Source organism: Camelus bactrianus, chromosome 12 (assembly GCF_048773025.1).
Source record: "Camelus bactrianus isolate YW-2024 breed Bactrian camel chromosome 12, ASM4877302v1, whole genome shotgun sequence".
NCBI lineage: Eukaryota > Metazoa > Chordata > Mammalia > Artiodactyla > Camelidae > Camelus > Camelus bactrianus.
In genome coordinates this window covers 22,547,987-22,573,939 of record NC_133550.1, presented here as the reverse complement: position 1 = coordinate 22,573,939, position 25,953 = coordinate 22,547,987, and the positions used below count along the sequence as shown (strand labels likewise).

The 25,953-nt window shown below is 39.0% G+C and overlaps 1 protein-coding gene across 2 annotated transcripts in view; it reads left to right on the top strand.

The window, feature by feature from the left end:
* The window catches only part of PDZRN4 (PDZ domain containing ring finger 4), a 322,740-nt gene extending 297,310 nt beyond the window's left edge, over nt 1-25,430 (top strand). For both annotated transcript variants that reach the window (XM_045507049.2, XM_010970537.3), the window contains exons 6-10: nt 5,554-5,652; nt 8,069-8,131; nt 15,706-15,807; nt 19,870-19,986; nt 23,626-25,430. In XM_045507049.2, the coding sequence (XP_045363005.2) occupies nt 5,554-5,652; nt 8,069-8,131; nt 15,706-15,807; nt 19,870-19,986; nt 23,626-25,152 (1,908 nt within the window). In that variant the 3' untranslated portion in view covers nt 25,153-25,430. The remainder of the gene's footprint in view (nt 1-5,553; nt 5,653-8,068; nt 8,132-15,705; nt 15,808-19,869; nt 19,987-23,625) is intronic.
* Nucleotides 25,431-25,953: the final 523 nt, after the last annotated feature.

Genomic DNA, 25,953 nt, shown 5'->3' with positions numbered 1-25,953 from the left:
CTGAGCTGATCACAGCGTGGAATGCTTAACGTGGATACTTTAAAAGTAAAGCAATTATGGAAACGATGCTTTATGAATCGTCTTTTCTGTGCATTGCTAGAGTCTGTTGAACTATTTTGATGGAAACTCCCTCAACAACTAACATGTAAATAAATCACAAAATTGAGGAACTGGATATTTAGCAATGCCACTCGTAAGCTAATGAATATCATTAAAGGTTTCTTCAAATCTCAAGAGTCAACTGTGAAAAACACTGGATTTCTGGATTCTTACAAAGGTAAACCACATGATACCTGAAAACAACGGCAGCTTTCTCAATACAGTCTCAAAATACGAAGGGAAAAACATATCTGATGTAAACAGCCTGTTTCTCTGGTTCAGACAGAGCAGGACTGGCTAGAAGCCCGTTAAAGGACATGTGCCCATGCAGCTGGCCGGGTCCTCTAGTTGCCCCCACAGAGGTAACGGTACAAAACTGGAGCACCACTTCTCATACTCGCCTTGATTTTAAGTTTCCCGTTTCTATTCCTGGTCCAGAACTCATGGCACGGACTATTAATTACTGGCCCCATGAAGCCATTCCCTCCCCCAGTTAAAAGTATAAACAAAATTAACTTTTTTTTTCCCTTTGTTAAGGTGTAAAATCCATTCCAAATGGGTAGTTTAAGACTTCCTAAGGTGACTCAGAGCCCACAGTGAGAAGCAGAGAACCCGAGTCTAGAAAAATGTGACAGGTTTATTTCCCAAAGAAACCAGAAATAGAAAGTCTCTAAGAACAGGAAATCGGGGATTAAACGCTGCCTGTATTTCACAACAATGTCATTGAAAAGAGGAAGCAGTTGAGTGAGGAGTTGAGTTTAGGGTGTAAATGTAAAGACAGGACCACGTGTTTTTGCTTTCCTCTTAGTGTCTCTACAAAATGTGACTTAGTTACGAGCTGCAGGAACTTGCTATGAATGTCTGGAGTTGGGGGTGTGTGAGTCTGAAATGTTGCTGCCATGGTGATTTGGGCATTCCAGGAGTTTTGTCGTTTATTTCTTACTAAGTTAGGTATCTGGTTTTCCCTCTCCAGGAGATAGTGATATTTTGAAGCAATATTTTCACAGTCCAGTGAGGGGTTAAAGTTTTCATATTTCCCGCTTAATTCATTTATTATTATTTTTTAATTGAGTTATAGTCAGTTTACAATGTTGTGTCAATTTCTGGGGTACAGCACAGTTCTTCAGTCATGCATGAATATACATATATTCATTTTCATATTCTTTTTCACCGTGAGCTACCACAAGATATTGAATATATTTTGCTGTGCTATACAGTATAAACTTGTTTATCTGCTTTATGTATACCTGTCAGTATCTGCAAATCACAAACTCCCAGTTTATCCCTTCCCACCCTCCTTCCCAACTTAATTCATTTTTAATCAATGGTTTTTTGGAACAACTAAGCATAATATTTCACTAGTTACTAATCAACATGACAAAATGTAAGACAATGATATATGATTAATACTAAGCTTGTGTAGTAGTACATATGTTGTCTGATAAATGAAAACCAGGAAAACAAAATTCAAAGGAAGACAGAAACACAATAGCCCCCTCTCTCCCCCGATTGTCAGTTGATATTGGCAACTGTCCTGTCTCGCCCTGGTTCTTCTTTAGACTTGTCCTTGCTACCTCTGAATTTTCTCACACATGCCATGAGCCTCAGAACTCTTTAGAGTTTGGAAACAATTTGCCTAAAAAGCCATTGCAGGCAGCGTCAAGCCTCACTTCTTCTTCTAACAAGAGAGCCTCACCTAAAAAGCAAAAGTGTGTTTCCTTTTAAGTCCCTTATTCTACCTGAGACCCAATCATAAAAAAAAAACTAAGATGTTCTCAGCATGTAGTGCACACAATGTATTTAAAAATCCCATTCTTTCCGTGATTCAAAGGATGTTTCACAGCAAACTTTACTAATTGTAATCTCTACCCTCAGTCTCCATATAATCAATTTCTCACAGGGTTAGATATTATGATTTGATTTTTTTAAGGGTCTACACATATTCCCGGAACATGGTATGTTCAAGCACATTTAAGCCAAAATTAATGTCGTTTCACCAGGTATATGAAGTGATTCTCCCACTCCGGTCACAGATGACTGATGGATGGCTAGCGGTGCCATCCGTGCGGGCTTGGCTTTGATTTGTAGATGCCCGAGAGTTGTCTCCGCGGAGAAAATGTACAGAGGTAGCATTTCGCTTTTATGTTTCTCATCAAGCAGCTTCCTTGCGACAGAGGGAAAGGTATGAGAGTTGTTAGGGAAAGCATTCTCTATTATCAGGAGGTTGTTTCTTCAGAAGTCAGAGGCTTGTGTGTCCTGTGAAGGGAATACTAAATGAAACCCCTGCTAGAGATGCCTTTCACATAAGCAGGTTTTACAAAGCCCCCTTTGCCTCAGACAAACAAAATGGTCTTCCTCTAGCTGTTTACAAGTTATTTTGTTATAGAATTCAGGAAACTTTGATTCAAAAATGTATGCTTCTGTGTGCCAATACGAAATATGCAGTATCTAAAGCATTCTTGACCAAAGAAAGAACTGCAAGTCCACACTTGGGACTGGTGTTCGGTGGTTTGTGGGATCCAGGAAATCTCACTGGAATCTCCTTTGGAGCCTGGAATCCCACCCCTAGAAGTTCAGTCCTTTGAATTAAGGCTTTGCATTTTCAGTCTTTATTGGTGTAAACCAGACCCTGGATGGGCCACATTTTAAATAATTATCAGTAATGATCCTTTTAAGAAATATTTCTTTATCAAATTTCTTTGTATCTCAAGAGCTACGTGTGAGAGAATGGAAGACCACACCAGATGCCATGTTTCACAAGGAGGTAATTAGGATGACAAGCCCGAAATGCCAGTGGCTCCCTAGGTGGGCAGACCTTACAAACTCCAGGAAGCTAAAAGAAATAGTAGAAGGGTGTCCATATCTTAAAAGAGGTCAGTGGGGGGGAGAGGGGTGAATATTGAAAATAAAGGTGCTGTGAGTAGCTAGGAAACCTGCTTCAGAGTTTTCCCTAGGTTCAATATGAAAAGTTATCTTGACTTCAGGATCTCAGCTCCCCTTTCCCCAGTGATTCTTGGTAAAGGCTTTCATTTGTGCTACTGATGTCTTATGGGTGGATCACGCCCTTTTTATTTTAATAGATTGATGCCATTTTATTGCAAAGCATTTTTGATATGCATCTTCTAAACAAATACCAAGCCATAGTACACCATTGAGAATGTAGAGGAAACACTCATGAAAGGAACGCTTCCCTCTGAAAACATCTTCCCACGGCATAGGGCATTTCTCCGGTGCTATTGGAGGGAAAGTCAATGATAATCACTATATATAAAAATAGATAAAAAAAAAAAAAAACAGATTTCTTCTGTATAGCACAGGGAACTATATTCAATATCTTGTAATAACCTTTAGTGAAAAAGAATATGAAAAATGAATATATGTATATATCTTCATGACTGGGACATTATGCTGTACACCAGAAATTGACATATTATAACTGACTATACTTCAATTTTAAAAAAAAAACTGTAAAAAAAGAAAGAAAGAAAGAAAGTCAATGGATTCGGCTTCAACTCCAGCTCCTCATTTACTTTAATTTAAAGGTCCCACTCTCAATTCTTGGAGGGGTGTTTAGGTTTCCCTCTGGGCCCCTTAAGAATCACAAGCTTCTTTGCTCCTTAACCGTTTACTTCACTGCTGCAACTGAAGCTCTTCTGCAGCTGTAATTCCTTCCTCATGTTACAGTTTTAGTCAAGTATCCATTCCCTCTGGAGGCAGTCTCTGTTGCCAATTTTGAAAAATGCCCTTGCCTGGTGTATACTTTGTGCTTCTGGTGCCAAAGCATGTCATCCTTTCCTAGCCTTCCTCTAGGTGAAAAAAGCTTCTATTCCCTTTTTGTTCAGCGCACACCATGCCCTTTTCAACCTCTGTAGTGGAGAATCCTTGGAGTGTCTTTGTCCACCAGCTGGAGAGTTGGAATTCCTCATAGTTTCATGTATTTCAGCAGTCTGCAGCACAGGTCTCAAGACAGAAGATTTAAATTTTATTCAATTTGCTATGAAATTATTGCTCACTGGAACTTATGACAATCTATCCTTGTTAAGGATTTACCTATGGTTTATGGCATGTCATTAGAATAAGTGGTTATTTTCCAGTAACGAGGCCTTCACTGAAATGCAAAGTTGAAAGGGAATTTACTTCTTACTGTAGTGGAGTGCACTGGAAGAGATTCTCTAGTTTGACATTAAGTGAGTTTCTCTTTATTGAGTCCTAGTAACTATTTCAGATCGGTACTTTATTATCAAACTTTCTGATCCTCCCTTCGTTCACACATATACACACACAAAATCTACTTCCAATTAAAGAGGAAATATTATTTAATTATTGTTTTACAAAAAAATTACAAACACCAGGACATATTTAGAAATAAAAGCCATCACCCTTCAACCAACATTTACTGAGTCCCCACACTGAGATGACCCCTGTTCCAGACACTGGACAAAGACCATTAAACAAGACAGATGAATTCATAACCCCAACAAAGCCTGAATTTTAGAAACTTGGTCTAACCTTCACTTCCAATTTAAATCTATTCTGTTCTTCCTCATCTGATTATTCACTCAGGGCCTTCTAGTCTCTACCCAATAGGAGCAAGTTCTCCATGATGAGAGCATCACTTTGCGTTTTAGTGCTTGGAATTACACAACATATTCTAAAGTCATCTGCCTCTGAAAGTGGTACCGGTCTATTTCATTATACAAAAATGAAATACACTGAAATTTATTATGATTTTGCTGAACATAAATCAGGAAATAGATTCCATATACATTACATGAAGACTGACATTTCAAGCCCTGTAGCCATGTGTTTCAGTAAATGTGCTTCCTTGTTCATTTACTGCTACATTTTGAATCATTGCCTCTGCCCATATGGCTGTTGATGTCTCTCCCTGCAGCCTGGATGAACCCATTTCTTTCCAAGGGCAAGAGCTGCTACAAGATAATAGAAAACCTTGGCCTGAGCTACACAAAACTCTTGCTTATTACCATGTTGTATAGAACTCGAAAAAGGAATTGATGCAGAGTCCAGTAGAGTCTTTTTTCATTTGAACTTTATTTTGTTTCATTAAAATGCAAATAAAAACACAATAACTCTCAATAGTTTTAGAAACATTTTGCTACTTTGCCATTCTCAAATATTTTCTTGATTCCATAGTATCAATTTATATATATTCTATTTGTACTTCATTTGTGATTTTAATGTTATGATTTAATGCAAGAAAAATTGCACATCTCCAACTTTATAATGAAAATTTAAAACGCTGGCTCTGAATATCCAGATATACATGTGGAGGGTAAATTTTTGAGGCTTTTTGGTAACATAGGTTAATTTCAAATGTTGGGCGATCATTATGAAAATTTCCCAGGATGACCCAGAGAGTATCAGTTTGTTCTTTATTCCACTGCGGGATTTCTCTTGGAGATAAATGTCCTTCTGTGCATGTTTGTCTCTCAGGAGGTCGAGTTGTGTCGTGTTAGCAGTCAGGAGAAGCTGGGCCTGACAGTCTGTTACCGAACGGATGATGAAGAAGACACGGGCATTTATGTCAGCGAGGTAAGATATGCCGCGGAGGAGAGATTAGGGGAGGCAGACTGTGAAGAAGGGAGTGAAATGACTCATGATGTGAAAATCCTTGGGAGGCTGGGATGTGAAGAATTGGCCATGTTCCATTACTTGTCACTTTCAATTAGGAAAGTAAATTATGTTGCCCAACTCCTGTAATTATTATCTGCCTACTTAAGGTGGGTGCTTTCACCCCAGAATCTCAGTAAGGAAAAGTGCGAAAATGTTCACATTGTCTACATTTGAATAAATCCCTATGTGTAAGTAGGAAGTCGAGCAAAATTTTTGATCGTCAAACATCTGTCCTTCCATTCCTGCTGTGTCTTTGGTCCGTTCTGTTAACCACAGCATTGACTAATTGCTTTAAATCAAATATTCACAATAATCACATGTTTTACTCTGCTGACAGGACTGATAAATTTGAATATTCAAGACGTGTATCCATTAATTTGTTCTATTCAGCCCCTCATCCCTTTCAAAAAGTGAGGTACTTAAATGTGAAATACCCTTTGTGCTAATTACTTAGAAAGAAATGTGAGGCAAAATTTATTAATATAGGTGTTTTTTTAAACTCCCAAAAGAATCATTTTATGAGAAGTAGCAAAGTATTATTTTTAAATTTTATACACATATGATTAAAATTTATATATACATGCAAATATATGTATATACATTATTTTTAAATTATACATACATATGATTTAAATTACATATATACATGTATACATATATATTATCTAACTCCTCCATATATGCATGTATATATGTGTGTAAAAACATGTATGTGTATATATATATGTATATGTGTGAACTCAGAAGTTAGACAGATGAGATACTACTTGCTGTTACATGCTACTGTTCTAAGTTTTCTTGGCCATGATCTTGAATATATGACATAATTTCCTGAGCCTCAGCTTCCTCAACTAGAAACTTAGGACAGCAAGGTTTATCTCATTGCTTTTATAAAGGTGACTGGAATATGGAAAAGATGATATAAGTAATGCACTCAGAAAACTACACAGCTCTAGAAATGTAAATGTTACTCTTAATCACTTTAACCAAAGAATGTACTGACTGGCTCTGGCTATGGAAAAATCACTAAAGAATATTAGACTTACATAGCATGCCTCTTTTAAATATACAGCAAAGATAATCGCTCCAGTTACAGTGAGGAAGTATAAGGAAACACCTGCAGAATTATCTTTTGTAATATGTACAGAGGTACAAATGTGGAATTTTGATTATCAGCTTGATTAGAGTTCCAAAGACAAAGTTTTAGATTGTGAATGGCTTCTACATAGGAAGCAATTGATTAATTATCCCTCATTTCCTTCCAAGAAGTCTCTAATTACTATTTAAATATGTCAGCGTAGAACTTCACTTTTCAGGGATAGGAAGGAAGCCATAGGAACGGAACATATGTACTTGGAGACAATGTTTTCCATATACATCTTACATGTAATTGTAACATCTTTTGTTCTTGACTGACCACTTAAAACTCATTTATTGGATGGTACCACCTAAAAAGAAAGTCATATCTAACATCTGGATAGGATGAATCAACTTTCTGCTACATTTGAAATACTCTGCTTGAAAAAAAAAAAAAAGAAAAAGAAAAAGGCTTTACTGGAATAAGTTCAAATAAATTATTTGAAGCCATCGTGTGAAATGTGATTGATGAAATTACCCCCAGTGAACAGTAGGTCATCATTCAAGTTTGGCCCACTAAAATGTTGATGAACTCTTAATAGAGCCTTAAATATCTATTTATTTTAAAATAATTTACAGTTAATATACTTCACGCTATATGTAGTATTCAGTAATAATCTACATGGATAGTATTATTTTTCTCACTTTTTGAGCTACTTAGATTATAAATCTCTTTATAAACTAATGTGCTCATAACACAGAAATCTCTTTAATAAGTATGGACTTAGAGTCTAGCTATCAGGTTTTCTCAGAAAGCTAAGGCAGGATTTAAAAATCACCCTAGCAGAAAGTAAATTTCCTGGGTCCAGAGAATCCTAGTATTTAACATCAGCACAGGATCATGTCAGCTGAAGACCATGTCTGACAGCTGGGATACAGAAATGAATGAATGGATGTTAAAAAAGGGGGGGGGGGTGGAGAAAGGATAAAAGAAAGGAAAAAAGAAAAAGAGGGAGAGAAAAGTGGTCTACAAATCATATTCTGCCTCTAGTCCTCTTTAATTTTATTATTATTAAATCTAAAATAGCTCATTTACACTTTAAGAATCAGTGATTTCTTTTGTCAGAGAAAAAGTTGGCATGCACTCTATAAATCAGTTTTTAAAAATTTGAGCCAGGTTTCTAAAAATATTTTTAAGTGCCAGGGTGGGGGGCGATCTTGCAGATCCAGTTGAAGCTGTGTGTCCTGTCCATTACAGGTAGATCCAAACAGCATTGCTGCCAAAGATGGCCGAATTCGTGAGGGGGACCGTATTTTGCAAGTACGTGGTGCAGTTCTTTCCTTTAGTTTCCTACTGCCTGTTCATCCAATAGTTTTAAATTTATTTTGTTCCTTGTAAAATGTTAGAGAAAATCATTTGTCTTTGTTTCTGGATAGTAACACCTACAAAATCAAAAGCTATCATTTAAACTTTTTTTTTCCCCAAAAGTAAGGGTAGTGCCGTTTATTAAGAATGATTAGCTAATAATTAGTGATTAAACCATAATCTCTGGACTCAGCTGACTCAACTTATCACTTACTTGGGCACTTCCCTTCTCTCTCACTGTAAGCCTGTTTCCTCATCTTAAAGAGTGATAATATTAAAACATATTGTTGCAAAGTTTAAATGTGGCTGAGCACGTGCTATGCCCAGCACAGGGCAGGGTAAGTCATAAGCATTAACTGCTGTTGTTACCAGCGGCAGCAACAGTGCTTATCACTGCCTGCTCTGCAATAAGTTAGGTAATAAGGATCTCGATGTTGCATTATTATGAAAGTCGAGAAGTCTAAAGGAGTTTTAATTATTTACAAATGTGTTGCTGGGGACAGTTGGAGGAAATCTGCTTTCTGATCCACATGGACGTGTGAAAACATAGAGTCTGTTTAAATTTCAGTTTAACAAGAGAGATGGTGAGCACCTCTTAGGGAACAGGTAGAGCTGGAAAGAGTTCTGGGCCAAACCAGGAAAAACTTAGAAAGCCAGAGTTTTAAATCTGCCTTGACCCTGTCTGTCCCTCCTGAGTCCTCTCCCATTAAGAGTGGCTACGGAGACACACGCAGCTGCCCAGCTCTTGTGTCCAGTTTAACCCAGAATAAGCACAGAGGCCCTCTGGGGTTGAGTTTCACCGCAGATCACCACTGCAAAACAGGCAGAAGTTACAAACCGTTAAAACATTCTGCAAAACTCTTAGCTGTTGTGACAGATCTGTAGGTCCCATCTCTCCTTACCAGATAGGAACCCCTGAAGAATGTTTCTTTAAACTCAATACATTTGGATTCAACTGTCTACCTAGAACCAGGGCTTTAAAAATAGACAAGATGTCAGAATTATTAGAACAAATGCATATATGTATATGTATGGCTGGGACATTGGGCTGTGCACCAGAAATTGACACATTGTATCTGACTGTACTTCAATTTAAAAAAAAAACAGACAGGATTTCATTGCAGACTTTGGGGGCACTCCCTGTGTAATTAGGAAGACAGCTGCATACACAGATGATTAAGATACAGTGTGACATTGTCATGAAAAAGGGGCACCCATGCTGCCTTTGGCACATACCAGAGGGTGAATCTGCCGTCTTCTGCTCTTCTCTCATTTCTTTAGGTGGACACTCACCACATCACACCAATTCCCCACACCCCTTCCCTTCTCTAGTGAGAGGACACAAAACTCTTTATTCATCAAGGACCCTCTACTAAGCCTCCAACTGGGAAAAAATAAAGGTATAAATTAGTGGTTAAGCATGGTCCTATTCATTTTCAGAAAACTTCAAGAACATACCATTTCTGCTTTAGTGAGCGCCCTAGGTGGTGACCCGTAGTTAAACAAAATGAGATGTGTCTGTCCCTGGGTGACTCAGGAGAAGGAGAAATGAATCGAGAAACCAAGACTTAGCCTTACTTACTACTCTATTTTCAATGTCTTTCTCACACTCATGTGAATAAATGAGTGAATGAAACAAGAATAAAAATCTGCAGTAAACCTTTGCTTGTGTATCCTCTTTTGTAAATAAAGGTACCGTTTAGCATGTCATCCACATAATGAAAGCTTCAAACGTATGTCATTAGTTTTTGATTTAGAAATCATTCTAAATGTGTTGTTCACTTTGTTAATATCTGCAGTTGAATAAACTGAAAAGGACGTAACCTTCTTTTGATGCTCAGGGTCATGTTTACACCCAGGAATCACTGCACAATAGGGTAAAATGCTCAATGGCTGAAAGGTCTGGAAGATTTTGTGCCCTGATATTAAATGACCCTAATGGCCTACATTTCCTGTTGTATTGGGTCTATGTTTTGTCATTTTTTCTCTTGTTGTTTCCAGCTGTCACTTTTCACCATCTACTCACCACACCCTACACTTGAACTCCACTCTCACTGGCTCCCTTCCTGGTTTCCAGCTCACCACTCCCCATAGACTAGATACACAAATACAGTTATTAAAATTACATCTATTCATTCCGTGGGTAGAGTTGGATAGAAGTAAAGTGCCTGTGTCTCCAGAGATGCATACTCTATGTTTTGATACTTCCTTATTCCTGGCTCTATTGTGGACAGATTAAGTTTTCAGATAAAGTATCTTCTGAATAATAAGGCATTCCTTAATGGAGTTGGTTCATCGAACACCAGCAGGATTGATAAAGTACTGTGGTCTGCCTGATTAGTTTCTGTTCAGTGACAAATACGTCACTTTTAATGAATAAATATGTACCACATGAAAAAGCCTAGGATTCAATTCTATCTGCACACCCAGAAACCAAAAAGTCTTAATTGTGATAGTAAAACTATATTAAAGAAAATCGTGACAAAATTGTACCCATAGACAAACAGCTCCCATGTGGCTGGTGAGGAGATTACGGGATACCCTGCAATGAACAATTAATGAGTCTTCTCCCAGAGAGATGAAAGTAGGAGAGAGAGAGGGTTTCTTCTCATCCTTGAAGTTTCCTGGCTGGCTTTTATTTAGATGAATCTCGTTAGAGCAATTGTGATTTTAATTTCTTGTTCATGATAACCTAAGCAGAGTACTTCTACAGTCCTACCCTCATTGTGAAGCTAAGATTTTCTAAGTGTTGTGCTCTGTGGATGTTAAATGTTAGATGACCTCACCCAATGGCACCACACACACACATGCTCATACGAGATGGGTAAAGGGTCGGGGTCAGGCAGAAGAGAAACCATGGCCCATCTTCATGGGAGCACGTTCTAGTGCTCATGTGCTGCTTCTCTGCAAGTGCCTGGTAGTTCTGTTTGCGATGTCATTGCCACAGACTGGTGGTATTACGTGTGCCCCCAGGAATCAATATGGGAAGTCCTTTTACAAAATTGCACTGCTGCACCCCAACGTTCATAGCAGCACTGTATACAATAGGCAAGACGTGGAAACAAGCTTAATGTCCATCAACTGATTGGATAAAGAAGCTGTGGTGCATTTATACAATGGAATACTACTCAGCCATAAAAAAGAATAAAATAATGCCATTTGCAGCAACATGGATGGATCCGGAGATCATCATTCTAAGTGAAGTAAGCCAGAAAGAGAAAGAAAAATACCATATGGTATCAGTCATATGTGGAATCTAAAAGAGAAAAAGAAAAAAGAAGACAGTAATGAACTCATCTACAAAACAGAAAGAGACTCACACACATAGTAAACAAACTTATGGTTACCCATAAGGGGGTAGGAAGGGACAAATTGGGAGTTTCAGTTTTGCAGATACTAACTACTGTATATAGAAGAGTTAAACAAGTTTCTACTGTAGAGCACAGGCAACAATATTCAATATCTTATAGTAACCAATAATGAAAAAGAATATGAAAAGGACTATATATGTGTAACGTATGACTGAAACATTACGCTTTACATCAGAAATTGATGCAACGTTATAAACTGACTATACCTCAATAAAAATAAATAAATAAAATTTTTTTTAAAAATTGCACTGCTGAGCTAGAGAGAAAGAATTAAAGACACATACATGATCAGCTGACTAAACAGAAGAGTGCTCTGCCCTCACCTTCTCTTTGGGACAGTAAGCACAGAGTGTTTTGTATAAGCAGTAATCTCTGTTAGCCAGAAACGTCAGTCATGCTTCTGAGGATAACTCGCGGACAACACCAGCCAAAGCTCGAACAGTGGGACAACGAGACTCCTAATAAGCTCCCGCTTTCCTTCTCTGCCCTGAACAGGTCCTCTGTGCTCCTTCCTGCTTTTATTTTCTTTCCTTTGGATACCTGTTTTTTCCCTCTGTCTGTTCTTTCCACCTCTGTATCTCTATACTTCACTTACCTTCTTTCTCTCCACACTAAAATATAAACACATTTGAGATAAATCTTTCCTCTTTTGCTAAGATTCTTGGGTTTTCAGATAAGAAATTCCATAGGTGGTTGGATGCTGAGAACTCTAGTCGCCCACCTGCCTGTGGTACACTAAGACAGGACCTAAAATCGGCATGTTCAAGCCAAAAAGCTGTATTAAACCACTGCTAGGTTTTTAGGATTTTACACACACACACACATGTATGCTTGTATAAGGAGATTAGGCCTAAAGTGGGATTTGGGTTGATGAATCTCTGTAATTGCCCCAAATCTCTTCTAAGCCAGATAGCATCAATTTGAAAACTAATATTTACGTATGCCCATGCACAGGAAATGAGACAGATATGGTCTGGCAACGATTTTCCTCATTTATAACAAAAGTTACATATGGCCTGTCTCCTCGTTCTCTTTCCCTGTCTTTTCTTAAAATGGAAGTCTTTCATTAAATTGTGATGACTTCACTACTCCCCTATGGCCTCGCCTTGTTTCGCGGTCCCTCACCTTTCGGTCCGCGTGGCGTTTCCGGGCACAGTAAGCTGCTTTCTCACAAGCAGTCCCATAGCTGTGAGCCATCGCTCAGGGACAAGAGCAGATGAAGGTGGGAAGTTCCCTCTGGCTCCATTCCTCAGTCTTCTCATTCCTTGAGAAGCATCTTGATGAAAGCTGTGGATGCATTTCTGGCCCTGATATCAATCTGGATATCAAACAAATGTCCCGAGTACAATGGGATCTACCATCCAGTTGGCTCAGGTGGCTTTTATTTTGAAAAAGAAACAAAATTATATTTTAATGCCAGTTTTCTGTGACAAATTTATTCCATTCCACGTATGATTCTGAATGTAAATCTGCTTCTACAGCATATGATCTGCCCTCTCGAAATAAGAACATAATGCCAGGACTGGGGATCATAGCTCTGGTCATTCTGAGTTCACAGAGGAGACAGGAGAATCCTAACTATAAAGGGACTGAAATCATGCAAATATTAACCACTGTACATAAAAACAGACAAAAAACCAAATTTCTCCTGTATAGCACAGGGAACTGTATTCAGTATCTTGTAATAACCTTTAATGAAAAAGAAAATGAAAACAGATACATGTATGTACATGCATGATGGGGACACTGTGCTGCACACCAGAAACTGACACGTTGTAACTGACTGTACTTTAAAAATATAAAATAAACAAAGAGACTGAAATCAAACACAGCCATATTGTTTCTTGTTGGACCTCTAAGAATTAAAAATATATATGAGAGGGATAGCTTTTAAAATAGAACCATGTTTACTACTTTGGATTTCATTGTTGTGCATGAATTTTAATATATTCACTTTGTTTTGAAGAAAGGAGTCTTTCCTTTATGGGGGATTAAAATATAAGTAATCACCAGAATAATAATAACAACAATAGCATCAACAGTCATTGTGCCAACCTTGAGTAACTTCTGTATACCAAACACTTATTTAAACCCTTTACATATATTAACTCATTTAATCCTGTAACAGCCCTCTGAGAAAGGCATTATTATCTGCGTTTTAATAGAGGAAACATAATAGTAACATTGAACTAACATAAATGAGAAATGTTTAGACTAATGATAAGTAAAATTGAGATGAAGAATTTGGAAGTATGCATATATTCAAGTGAAAAAAAAAGGTAGTGATAATTATATTTCAGACTGCAAAGGTTAAGATAAATTGTGTGAGAACATCCAATTCAATCTCCTTGGGATCAATGTGCCTATAGGAGAGGGAAGATGAACGATTAGGCCCATAACTGATAGACAAATAGATGCATCACAGATATACTGCTAAGAATTACTATGAGACAGACACAAGCTCTCAAAACTCAAAGAAAAATAAAATTCTTCAAACCATTTCAAACCACATTTAATTGGGGGTAGGGGAGGTGTGATGGAATCCATCACTGCCAATGTTTATTTGAGGGGGAGAAAGGCCTTGGTTTCATTACAAAAATAGCTTTCAGATACATATTTACTAAAAAATATCCCATAGCATATCCTTCTCAGTCGTTAATCCTCAATGTGGAGTCGTGTTTTTATTTTCTAATTTGATGACTATTTTTGGAAAAAGAAAATGCACTTAAAATTTATAAAAGCTGAATTCCTTGTCCACATACGCAAGTGAAAAACTAAGGTGATATTCATTTGATCAGAGTAAGGAATTACAATGTGTGATTGTGTGATTCTTCACCCCCATAACTATTATAGTCTGCTTTCTTTGTTCTAAATATGAGTCTAGGAATAAGGATCATTTATTGTGGCACACAGTTGAGATTCCTGGGGTTTTTTCTGGATAATTACGTCTGTTCTCATGTATCAGCCAAAATCCCAGAGACCCACAAAAAGAAAACCTTAGCAGTCTACTTCATGCTTTTAAGCAGTTAGATTAATAATTTTTTTAATGATCAATGCAGCCACATTTTCTATCTGTTTAATTCATCAAAACAATTAATACTTATTTAGACAGAACTATTTGACCTCCTTAACTGAAATTTCTTTTCACCTATTTTGATTATGTTATGGATCAAAAATCTTCATTGTCTCTATGGATTTGAGCAATCCATTAAATAAATCTAAACTATCCAAAGGAAAAAAAAGTGCATTAATAAGAGCTAAATACATATGAACATGAAAATATTTAAAATACAAACTTTAGAAACCTTATTGTCTCTGTAGAATTTAGAAAAAAAGGAAAAAGATCTGTTTCAGATGCCACTAAAATCTTTTATATTTGATCCAAAATTTACTCAGGCTTGCTTTCTGTCACACAAACAGTCTTATACAAAAAAAAAAAAATTTTTTTTTTACTTTTTCTTAAGTTTTTTAAAATGTTAGCCTACTGAAGAGATGAGCCTTAAGATATTTCACTAGTTTTGCTGTTTGAGGGAAACAGGCACATCTGAGAGAGGAGCAGGAGCATTGAGGAGGATGTTTCTGGTGAACTGTTCCTTCTTTTGATGAGTGAAGCCCTGAAAGATACCCTGAGAGTGATTTGGGGCGGCCGAGTCCGAGCCACAGGCGAAGATGAGATGATTAAACGGAAACGCGCCCCGCGGCGGCCCCGCGGCCCCGCCCGGCGGAGAGGCGGTGGCGTTTCTCTAATTGGCTCGCCGCGCGCGCGGGATGACGGATTTCAGCCGTGGCGCTGCCGGGCCTGCTTCCCCAGCACCATTATCTCGGGGTGACACTTCCATTACTCTGAGCGCAGAAAGATGAACGTCACCTGTCAGGGGCTGGTTAATTGTGTGGCTAGATGTATGTTGCCAGGGCTCAGGCTGGACATTTATGAACATAACTGCTTCCTCTGATGTCCGCCATCCTTCGGGGATCGATACGGCTCTTACAGCGAGCGCGTAATTGAGTGAAGGCACTTACCACCGAGGGGCTGAAGATGAGCCCATTGTGTGAGCTTCATTGTCCATACATTTGCCATAAATGAGCTGATATTTGCCATTTATTGTGTGCAGCATGGTGGAAATGGAAACTAATGCGCCGCTTTCATTTGTTTTCTAGATAAATGGGGAAGACGTCCAGGACCGGGAGGCGGCCGTGGCACTGCTGTCGAGCGACGAGTGCAGGAGGATCGTGCTGCTGGTCGCACGGCCGGAGATTCAGGTCAGAACAGAGAGCAGGAGTCGTGAGACTGAACTTTACGTTCACTGTCTCTCTACTCCTCTGTAGCAAACCAGTGCCATCGATATTTGTAAACCCAGGGATACAAAATATAATTGAGTCATCTTTCCTAACTTGCCAACCTTATCAAAACAATGATAAGGAAAGATTCTCTTATAGTGCTGCACAGAGACGCAGCCAAACATCTTATTTAAAAAAAAAAAAAAGAAAGAAAGAAAAAAGAACCCAAAACGAAATCATTATTCTCACTTTCCACTTGCCAGTTATTTAAATTAATTCACAAGTGAAAAATGATTGACTTTGCATGATACTTAATTCTGTGTGGATCCTTGCTTTAGATTTCCTTCTAAAAATACTTAATTGGCATATTAAGATATCTTGAAAGAATCTCTAACAAGAGATACATTAGCATATCTAGCCATCAACTTAAATCTTGTCAGAGTAACTTTATCAAGTAAAGTAGCTTGCGTAGCACAGCGTGGTTCCATGATCATAAATGAATTTTTTCCAAGTTCAGTGTGACAAAAACATCTGTCCGGCCAAGAACAAACTGATAGCTTATAAAGAAATCTTTTTTATATCTTTACAGTGGGATATGTCATGAAAGTAAAGGAGAGGTAATGGTCGAAGAAAAGTACTGTTGATATTTCTTTTTATATCCTTTTTATCCCCTACCACAATACAGAGAGGACATTACATTGTCACCATTCTATCCATCTGTCAGCAGTTTGAGCAAAGTTGGTTATATCACCATTTGTCTTTCGGGTTATTGATCTGATATTTTTCAGACTCAGTAACTACCTACTATCTATAAATTATATTGAGTAAGTGTATTTCAGTGTCAGACCAGCTCCTGACTTGAATATAGTGGTTATAAAAGATCACCCTTTCCGCATATATTTCCTTTATGCCCTTGACCATTCTGAATGGTTCCCATAAAGCCTGCCATAGCCTAGGGCAGGATAAAGTTACACACCTGAGGTCTTAGGAGTGGGGAAGGAATTACACAGCTGGCCGGACTGCCTCAGAAGGAGTGATTTTTTAAAATATGGAAGAGACTGCACTAATTACCTGGAAATTTCGCAAAGCACATTTAATCTCACTGACCCCACTTTCTTGAAAAAGAACAGAATAAAGGCGCTAAATACATATTAGTGAAATTAATGGTAAATTGAAGAGAACTCAATAGTCATCTCTGTTGTAGAAAAGATATTTCGACTTTATAATGTGGTTTCCCTGCCCTTTCCCAAGTAACTGCTGGAGAACCTCATTAATTTAGAATTAAAGCATTTCCTTAACTATGCCACATAACAGCTATAATGGACTGTGAAAAGAACAGGAATTAATAACATAAGGCCAGATCCTGCTAATCTCTGATGGAAGACATATGCATAGTAGAACCAGTGGTGTTTCTGAATATCTGGCCACACTCCCGACCCAAAGGAGTCAATGTTGGCGGATAAATTTTCAAACAAGACTTCCCTTCCTTGGTTGATAAAAGATGGTAGTCTGACTCTGTCAGATATCATCCTGTCTGTCAAAATCAGGATCTGCATTAGTGCCTTGATCCTGGAAAAGCCATTGTGACACTGGAAGGAAGTTAATTGCTTTTAGAAAATCAGTTCCAGAAAAATAAGGAAAGAAAATGCATTTTAACACTGTATTCTTCAATGTAACTCAAGCTGTACATGCTCTAAGGTGGCAAAAAAAAACCCCAAAAACACAAAGAAACTTGTATTTATATCATCGTATTTTCCCATCAGTTTCAGTATATCTCATTATTGCATTTTTGCATGTGTATTTTATTTAAGGAGAGTGTGGAAGTTTTTTGTGTGCTTTTTCTAGCCTTCTTTTTTTCAGTGTTTCAAATTCTGTCTACATTCTTGGAAATGATCTACAGAGTTGCTGGGGGCAGTATTGGGCAACCGTGCAATATTTTAAAATAACTCATTCCTTTCATTCCCTGTCAGCTTGCTTTCATTTTCTGCCCATTTTCTTCCGCAGACCATTAAAGATATTGCTCGTGTGTCCTTCTCCCCTTGGGACATTGGGGCAGAGAGGGCTCACCTAAGAACTGTAGGGTACTTCTGAGACGGTGCAGGTTGTTTTCTCTGAAATGCCACATGTGATCCTCTGCAGTGCAGAGAGATCGCCCATATACTAATGACAGCCCCCACCCCTTTCCCACAGCTCAGCTGAAGGGAAAGGTCTGTCTCTGCCACAGTGTTGGACTCAGACCACCCTGAATACATGTATTGGGGGAAAAGGGACGTACAACCGGGAATGAGTTAGCAAGAATACTCTCTCCTTACTTCTTGTGCTGTGTATTCCTCCAGCAGGGAGGAAAACTTTATCAAAGTAGAGATATATAATCTCCCAATGGCAATTCAAGGATCTGTGGGGTTCGTTAATAAGAAAAGAGTGATGAGGAATCATTAAATTTCTATCATTTGTTCTCCTTGTCTTCTCCACCCCCTCATTTACATTTCAGAAGACTCTGCTCCATCACTCACTGTATCAGTGCTGGCAAATATTTTGTTCTGACCCAATTGAAGTAAAATTCCTCAGTGTGCTTATAAAAACCGAACATTTCTAGCTTGAAGTAATTTCTTCTGGAACCTGGCATTTGCAGCTTCACGAAACCTAAAAGACATTAAAACATGTAAAACTTGGACAATTACGAATTGGACTGAATTGGAATTTTCAGTCAGCTTCATTTTCATAGCTCATCTGCATATCAAAGTCACTGGGGTGGAACTTGGTCAAGTTATTCAGGCCACATTGAGATACATGAGGATGAATAAAGGCATTCACATTTTTGGCCCAGTCAAGTTGGAAGTAATCTAAGAACTAGGTAGCCTTTTGTAAATAAAAAGAAACCTATGGTTATCTTCATTTAAGGAATATGGTGCATCCACACTGCTGCCTCTTCTGGGCAGTTTAATGTCCGCTCAGGATTGTTTGTGCTTAAATTTTAGAAGTTCAGGTCTCTTCAAGTGACGCTTACTTTGTGTGTTCGGCGTTTGCCTGTCTGGTGGTGAAAACATCTCACCCTGTTGTCCATTTGGGCTCACTAGAAAGCTGCTGTTCCTTTGTCACACAGAATAAAGCAGAGTTTTGACAATAATTCAGTTAATTCAATCAGCGTAGACAGCTAATTTATGTAATCCAGCTCCAAAAACCCTCCTGGAGGCAAATTATCTGTATTGACTGTCAACACTTATCATATCAGCAAGGTAACCACCAGTTTGCCACTTCCCTCTGTATTGAGAAGCCAAAAGAATTTGTTTGGTTTAGTTTGTGTACGATTCCCAGAAGAATACCTGCCTTCAGCACCCACAGACAAAACCCTACGTGCTCCAGATGGCTCCGCCACCCTTCCGTGCAACGTTTAAGGTGGTTTTCCTTGGAATTGGGTCTGAAAAATGAATCCAAATAGTCATGATAAAACATCACTTTTTTTTTTTTGTGAATAACTTAGGATTTTCCTTTTTTTTCCTCCTCAAGTCAAATAAAGTTGCCTGTATTTGTGGGAAGCAACCATCTTGTTAACTTGAAAGTCAGCCACCTAAAAATCAAAAAAGAAGATGTGGGTAGCATCAGTGTGTGTGTTACTGGGTGGGGGGCACTTTGTGTGGTGTTGCTTTGGGGGGGGTGGTTAAGGAGAAAAGCCCGGTTGTCTCAGAGCCTTATTTGCACCACTGGAGTTCTCCGGGACTGCTGGAGGGATGAGCGTGACAGCTGCGGGTTATACAGTATGGTTTTCCTCCATTTTGAAAGATGGTAATGTTCTGTGCTGTGAGATCTACTCGGTTATGAGAGAAAATCCGTAGCTCTGTTTCAGGACAGGATGAAAGGCGTGAGAGTCCAATTTTTTTAAATCACCTTTTCTTTCTTCTGAGGGGTGAACTATAGGAAGCTGGTATTCTGAAGAGAATCATTATGATAAAAGGAACTGGTCAGGCGCCACCATTTAAAAGTTTACCCTATCTTAGCACGGGCTCTCACTAGCCGAATGTAATGTACTAATGTATTCTTTTGCAGCTGGATGAAGGCTGGCTGGAAGATGAAAGGAATGAATTCTTAGAGGAGTTAAACTTGGCGATGTTGGAAGAACAGCGTAATGAAGCAGCGCAGCACCCTGCCAACGAGGTGGAGCAGGTAGGACCACGACCTGAGCGCCATCGTGTGAGATAATGCTAGTTCTTCCTTAAATGCATAAACATAAATGGAATCCAAAAACAAAATCAATGAGTTTGTTCAAAATCTCTGTAATGGTAATTTTTGAAAGCAAGTGATCATCTCAAAGGAAGCAGAGGGAGTGAATACAATTTTTTTTTTTCTATTAAGACTATTTCTGGTTTGGGAAGCTTAGGGATCATTGTAGAGAGCACCTCAGTATTCAAATGCTGACCCAGGGACAGTTCAACCTAAGTCAGAAATTTAGTAGTGAAAATGTATGTGGCTTCTTAATATGCCAACTGGAGATAAACTATATCTCATGAGGTAACCTGTCCCTCCAATTAAATTTGTATTTTAAAATATTAATGTGTCTATTTGGATATTTAGGCAACTATAGGAAGGTGATGATGTGATGGAAACCATCCATCTGATTTGTGTATTTGGTGTCGTGGTTACACCTTTATCCTCCTGAATTAGTAGTTCCATTTGAGATTATGACATCATTTTGCCTTAAGGTCATATAGTCATTCAATGAAAAATTCTGAGCTCCTAATATGCTTCAAGTACCACATCTAATCCTGGGAATACAAAGAAAATGAGCAAAGTTCCTGCCTTTACGTAATTCATAACTAGTAACGGATCACAGTATGGTTTGCGGCCAACTGAGTTTTACAATTCATTTCTGTTGTTGTGTTCCTGCTAAATAAAATCAAGATCAATAGAGCCTAGATTTTTTTTTTATGTTGGATTCATGTCATTCATCTGCCTGATACAATTTTACTAACACTTCTGCTGTCAGTCTGCTGAGTTGTCTAATTATCATCTATTCTCAACATTAATTCTTAACACACCCTAAAAGGTAATTAAAAAAAAAAAATCCTGGCAGGCTTAGGGACAAGAAACACAACATCCTTTCTGTTTCCCAAGCTGAATGATGAAATCCCTTGACAGGCTGGCATCCCATAACTGAAAAGGGTGTATGTGTATGTGTGTGTGTGTGTGTTTCTGCTCATGCACATGCTAATAAATTACTAAGTTGCAAACTACAGTCAACAGAGCCCTGTGTGCGACACTCAGTGCTCATCATGGATGCTCCGTGGCCGCTTCACACACGGTAGTTTGTGCTCAGAAGCAATGCTGCTACTTTAGTGATCACTTTTCAACGTAGGGAGGACAGATTGAAATTTTTATGTATGACTTCAATACTGGCCACAAATAAAGATGTTTTTTGGTGGCGGCTGCTGGTTACAAGCAAGAAAGTCCTTGCTCCAGGCTTTTTCTCTCTTAGATACAAAATGTGACCTGATACAGAATTGACAGGAGGATGCTGGAATAAAGAAAGAAGGGAGAAATCCTATCCAGGTGAAGTGATGTGGTGTCAAATGCTGCGTACTCATCAGACGTAATACAAATGTTAGGTCTTTTGAGGTAACACTAGATGTCCCTGAGGTTAGATTTTCACTGTGTGGAAAATTTTTCTTCACCGTGAGACTGAAAAATGATGAGAAGTACAGAAACCTTTAAAAGTCCTTTGCCCTTATAAACAATAATGCTACATTAGAAATGTCTTGGTAGAAACATGGCCTGTCACTAAAATAATTCCATAGGGAAATGATAAATGACAGAGTAGCATTACTTTAGAAACCAGGAACTCTAGGTCTGAGATTAGAAAACTCTTTTGATTTTCACATTTGCTCCGAAACCCATGACAAAAGAAAGGGAAAATTCAATTAAAAATGAATATCCATATTTAAAAACTAAAATATAAACCTGTCAGAAAGTTTCACTTCACATGCTGCCTTTGGCCCTGTGATGGTTATTGATGTATTCGGCAACACCCCCTATAGCATAATTCTTATCATTTATACTGCATGGAAAATAAGAAAAAAAAAATACTAGCCTTCTGGTCTTTTTTCAGCTTACGGCTGGATATGAGAAAAATATAAACGTAAATAATGTGATCCATAAACTCAAATGTCCAACATCAATATCAATAACTCTGGGGGTTTTATGGCACAGTGTACAGATGTCCCCACGCTTGACGCTATTGTCAGCTTACAGCGAGGGGCATGTATCAAGCTTTCTTTTGTTAGTTACAATTACTTAGGCATAACATTATTTTTATCAGCAAGATATTTGAAATCAATCTCTGACTGTATGTCAATAAAAAGTAAATAACTAAAAATAAATCAATCTCAGTATGTTTTCAACAAATGAGGAAAAATATTTTAGGGAAAGGTTGAGAATCCAAGAAGAACGTGATATATGCCCATGGTCTCCTCACCTCCAGTTCATTATATTTTGTTCTGCCATTGCTTATGAGAAAGAAAACAAAAATTATCTGTCCCTTTCAGACCTGTTTTACCTCTTATCACCCATTCTGTCCTTCTTTGCCACTAACAAGCTTAATTATGTTTAATTCTATGATTTCCTGCTAGAGGAAAATGAATAAATACATATAAAAAATAGTGAGTAAACTTAGACATAGGGAAGATGCCATCTAGAACCTGCCACGTAGACGTCTGTGTGAGAAGTGATGGAAGGGGGTGTAACTTCACCCTGTGCACAGGGAAAGAACTAGACATGCGTCTCCTTAGGACAACGGCAGGTGATTGTTCTGCATGAAAGCCAAAAAGCACCAGGGAGTCAAGTTTACATATATATTCACCTGTGTATCTCAGAATACACATTTTGGCGTCATGCTCACATCTGGCCATCAGGGCTCCTCAGACTTTCATGGGAACGGTCACTGTACTCTCGGTTTAATAAAACCCACCTTTGAAGGAATTGTTGGTTAAGAGTAGAAAAATCTTTTAAAGTAAGCCAATTGAGTCCTAAGACCTCATTGGTCCTTTTGAGCAGCAAGATTTGGAGATGCACTGAGGTCAAAATACATGTATCCAACAATATGGCATCTCGGACATGTGAGAAACCCTGGCCCTGGGACGTGTCCCTGGCCTCCTTGGCCTCTAGAGTAAGAAACGAGATCCATCTGGGATTGTTTGCTCATCTGCAGACGGGAGGACTTGGGCTCCATACTAACCTATTCCTGAAATATTGTGAGGTTTGGCTAATCATGATCAGTGTATTACTAGATCCAACAAAGCTTCATCTGAACTTGAGAAAAGTTCAGAAAAAAAATACAGTAACAAGATGATGTAGCTTTTGAACTCCAGGCCTTTGTATTGCTGACGACCATTTAGGCATTCTGTCTTACTCATCCTTCTGTGTGTCCTTTCCCCATCCTTTTTGTGTGTGTGTGTTATCACCTCAGAAACTCATAAAGTCACCTCATTTACACACCTTTGCTCCAGCTTCCCAAGTAAGAGAAAATCTTAAGCCAAGAATGTGTCCTGTTTTATTTATCCTCAAAGTGTGTACCATAGCCCTATCCAAGCCGCTTTTGTTTTCTTTCTTTCAAAGCATAAAAAGCTGCCGTGAGCTAACTGCCTTTATTTCTAAAATTGTTATGGAGACTAAAAATGAGAGCAGCTTTCCAGGAACTGCGCTTTTGCCAAGGAGCACTTTTTTTTTTTTTTTTTTGAAAGCAAGTTTTTCAACAATGGGTGTTTTCCAAAATAAGTAACTTTCTTTGTTCTCGCAACTTTCTCTCCCTAGCCAAAAAAGCAAGAGGAGGAAGAAGGAACAACAGACACGGCAACATCCTCATCCAACAACCACGAGAAGGACAGCGGGGTGGGGCGCACAGACGAAAGCTTGCGCAACGATGAGAGCTCAGAGCAGGAGAACGCAGCCGAGGATCCCAAGGGCACCTCTTTGAAGAGCAAGCGAGAGCTGGGGCAGAGCCAAGACACCCTGGGAAGCGTTGAACTTCATTGCAACGAGAGCTTCGTGTCTGGTGAATACGTTGACTCGGACTGTATTGGCAACCAAGATGAGGAGTGTGAAAGATTTCGGCAGCTCTTGGAACTCAAGTGCAAGATTCGGAACCATGGAGAGTATGATCTGTATTACTCCAGCAGCACAGTAGAATGCAATCAAGGGGGTCAAGAGGGAGTGGAGCATGAGCTCCAGTTGCTTAATGAAGAACTAAGAAACATTGAACTTGAGTGCCAGAATATCATGCAGGCTCACAGGCTCCAGAAAGCCACCGACCAGTATGGAGACATCTGGGCATTGCATGACGGAGGATTCCGAAATTATAACACCAGCCTCGACATGCAAAGGGGAAAACTAGATGACATCATGGAACACCCAGAAAAGTCAGACAAAGACAGTTCCAGCGCTTACAACACAGCAGAAAGCTGCAGAAGCACTCCACTCACTGTGGACCGTTCTCCTGACAGCTCGCTTCCCAGAATGATCAACCTCACCAATAAGAAAAACCTGAGAAGCACAATGGTGGCCAGCCAGTCCCTGTCTGGACAGTGCGGTAAAGAGTCGACCTCCACCAAAGCCAAAACCACCGAACAAGATTGCGGCGTTGAAGGCAAGGAGAAGATTTCAGAGAGCAACAAGCTTTCTGATCAAGAGAAGACAGGCAGTGACTGCATCCCTTACCTCTCCCCTTACCACAGCTCCTCCTACAGGTGTGCGAACATCCCAGCCCACGCCCGCCACTATCAAAGCTACATGCAGCTGATTCAACAGAGATCTGCCGTCGAGTACGCTCAGAGTCAGCTCAGCTTGGTGAGCATGTGCAAGGAGTCCCAGAAATGCTCGGAACCCAAGATGGAATGGAAGGTGAAAATCCGGAGCGACGGGACCCGGTACATCACCAAGAGACCCGTGCGGGACCGCATCCTGAAGGAGCGTGCCTTAAAGATCAAGGAGGAGCGGAGCGGCATGACGACCGACGACGACACCATGAGCGAGATGAAGATGGGGCGCTACTGGAGCAAAGAGGAGAGGAAGCAGCACCTGGTGCGCGCCAAGGAGCAGCGCCGCCGCCGGGAGTTCATGATGCGCAGCCGCTTGGAGTGCCTCAAGGAGAGCCCTCAGAGCGGCAGCGAGGGCAAGAAGGAGGTCAGCATCATTGAACTGAGTCACAAGAAGATGATGAAGAAGAGAAACAAGAAAATTTTGGACAACTGGATGACAATCCAAGAACTGATGACCCACGGGGCCAAGTCCCCCGATGGCACGCGAGTCCCCAATGCCTTTTTGTCAGTTACCACTGTATGACGCAATGGGTGGAATGCAGCTGATCTTAAGAGGGTGCTACCAGTTTGGGTAGAGGATGCTTGCCTCGTTCAATGTGGCGTTTTTATATATATTTTGTGACTCTTTATAGTTTAAATTTTTTGTAAGCAAAAATACCTGGTAATTTTTTCATTTCTTTTTCATACACTGCTCCCTTCTTTTTGGCTGAGATTTTTCTTTACCTTGTGATATATTCATATGACCCATTTATATATAAAAACAAACAAAATGAAAGAAAACAGAAAAAAAAAAAAAAAGAACCCAAATACTGAGGAGCCGATTAATTTCCTATTTTTAATGTATCTATTGTAAGTTAAGATCTGGATTTATTTCTCTAGTTTACTTGTTTTCTACTTTAATAACAACTCAATGCCAAAACATTTCTACGCTTGCTTCTTGGCATAATCTGTATGAAGTCAAACCTGTTAATAAATCATGTGCCACATCTTGTCTTACACATAAAAACCACCTCTTTTTAACATCCCATTGTACATTTAACACATAAATGGCCGTTGTCTTTGTCACAGTAAAGTGTAGGTGAACAACCTTCCTGTGGTTTGTAGTGACATTGGTCATGTAGCTAGATAGTTGTGGTAATTGTGACAATAAAAGAGAAATAAATTATTGACTATCCCTAAGAAAAGCAAGGAGTGTTTTATTTCCATTGCTCACTGTGGTTACCAGATATAAATTAGTCACATGTGTATACTATTTAGAGGACTCCTCATTGTGGATTATAAAATGTGTACATTTTCTATCACTTTTTTTTTCCTATAAATCATC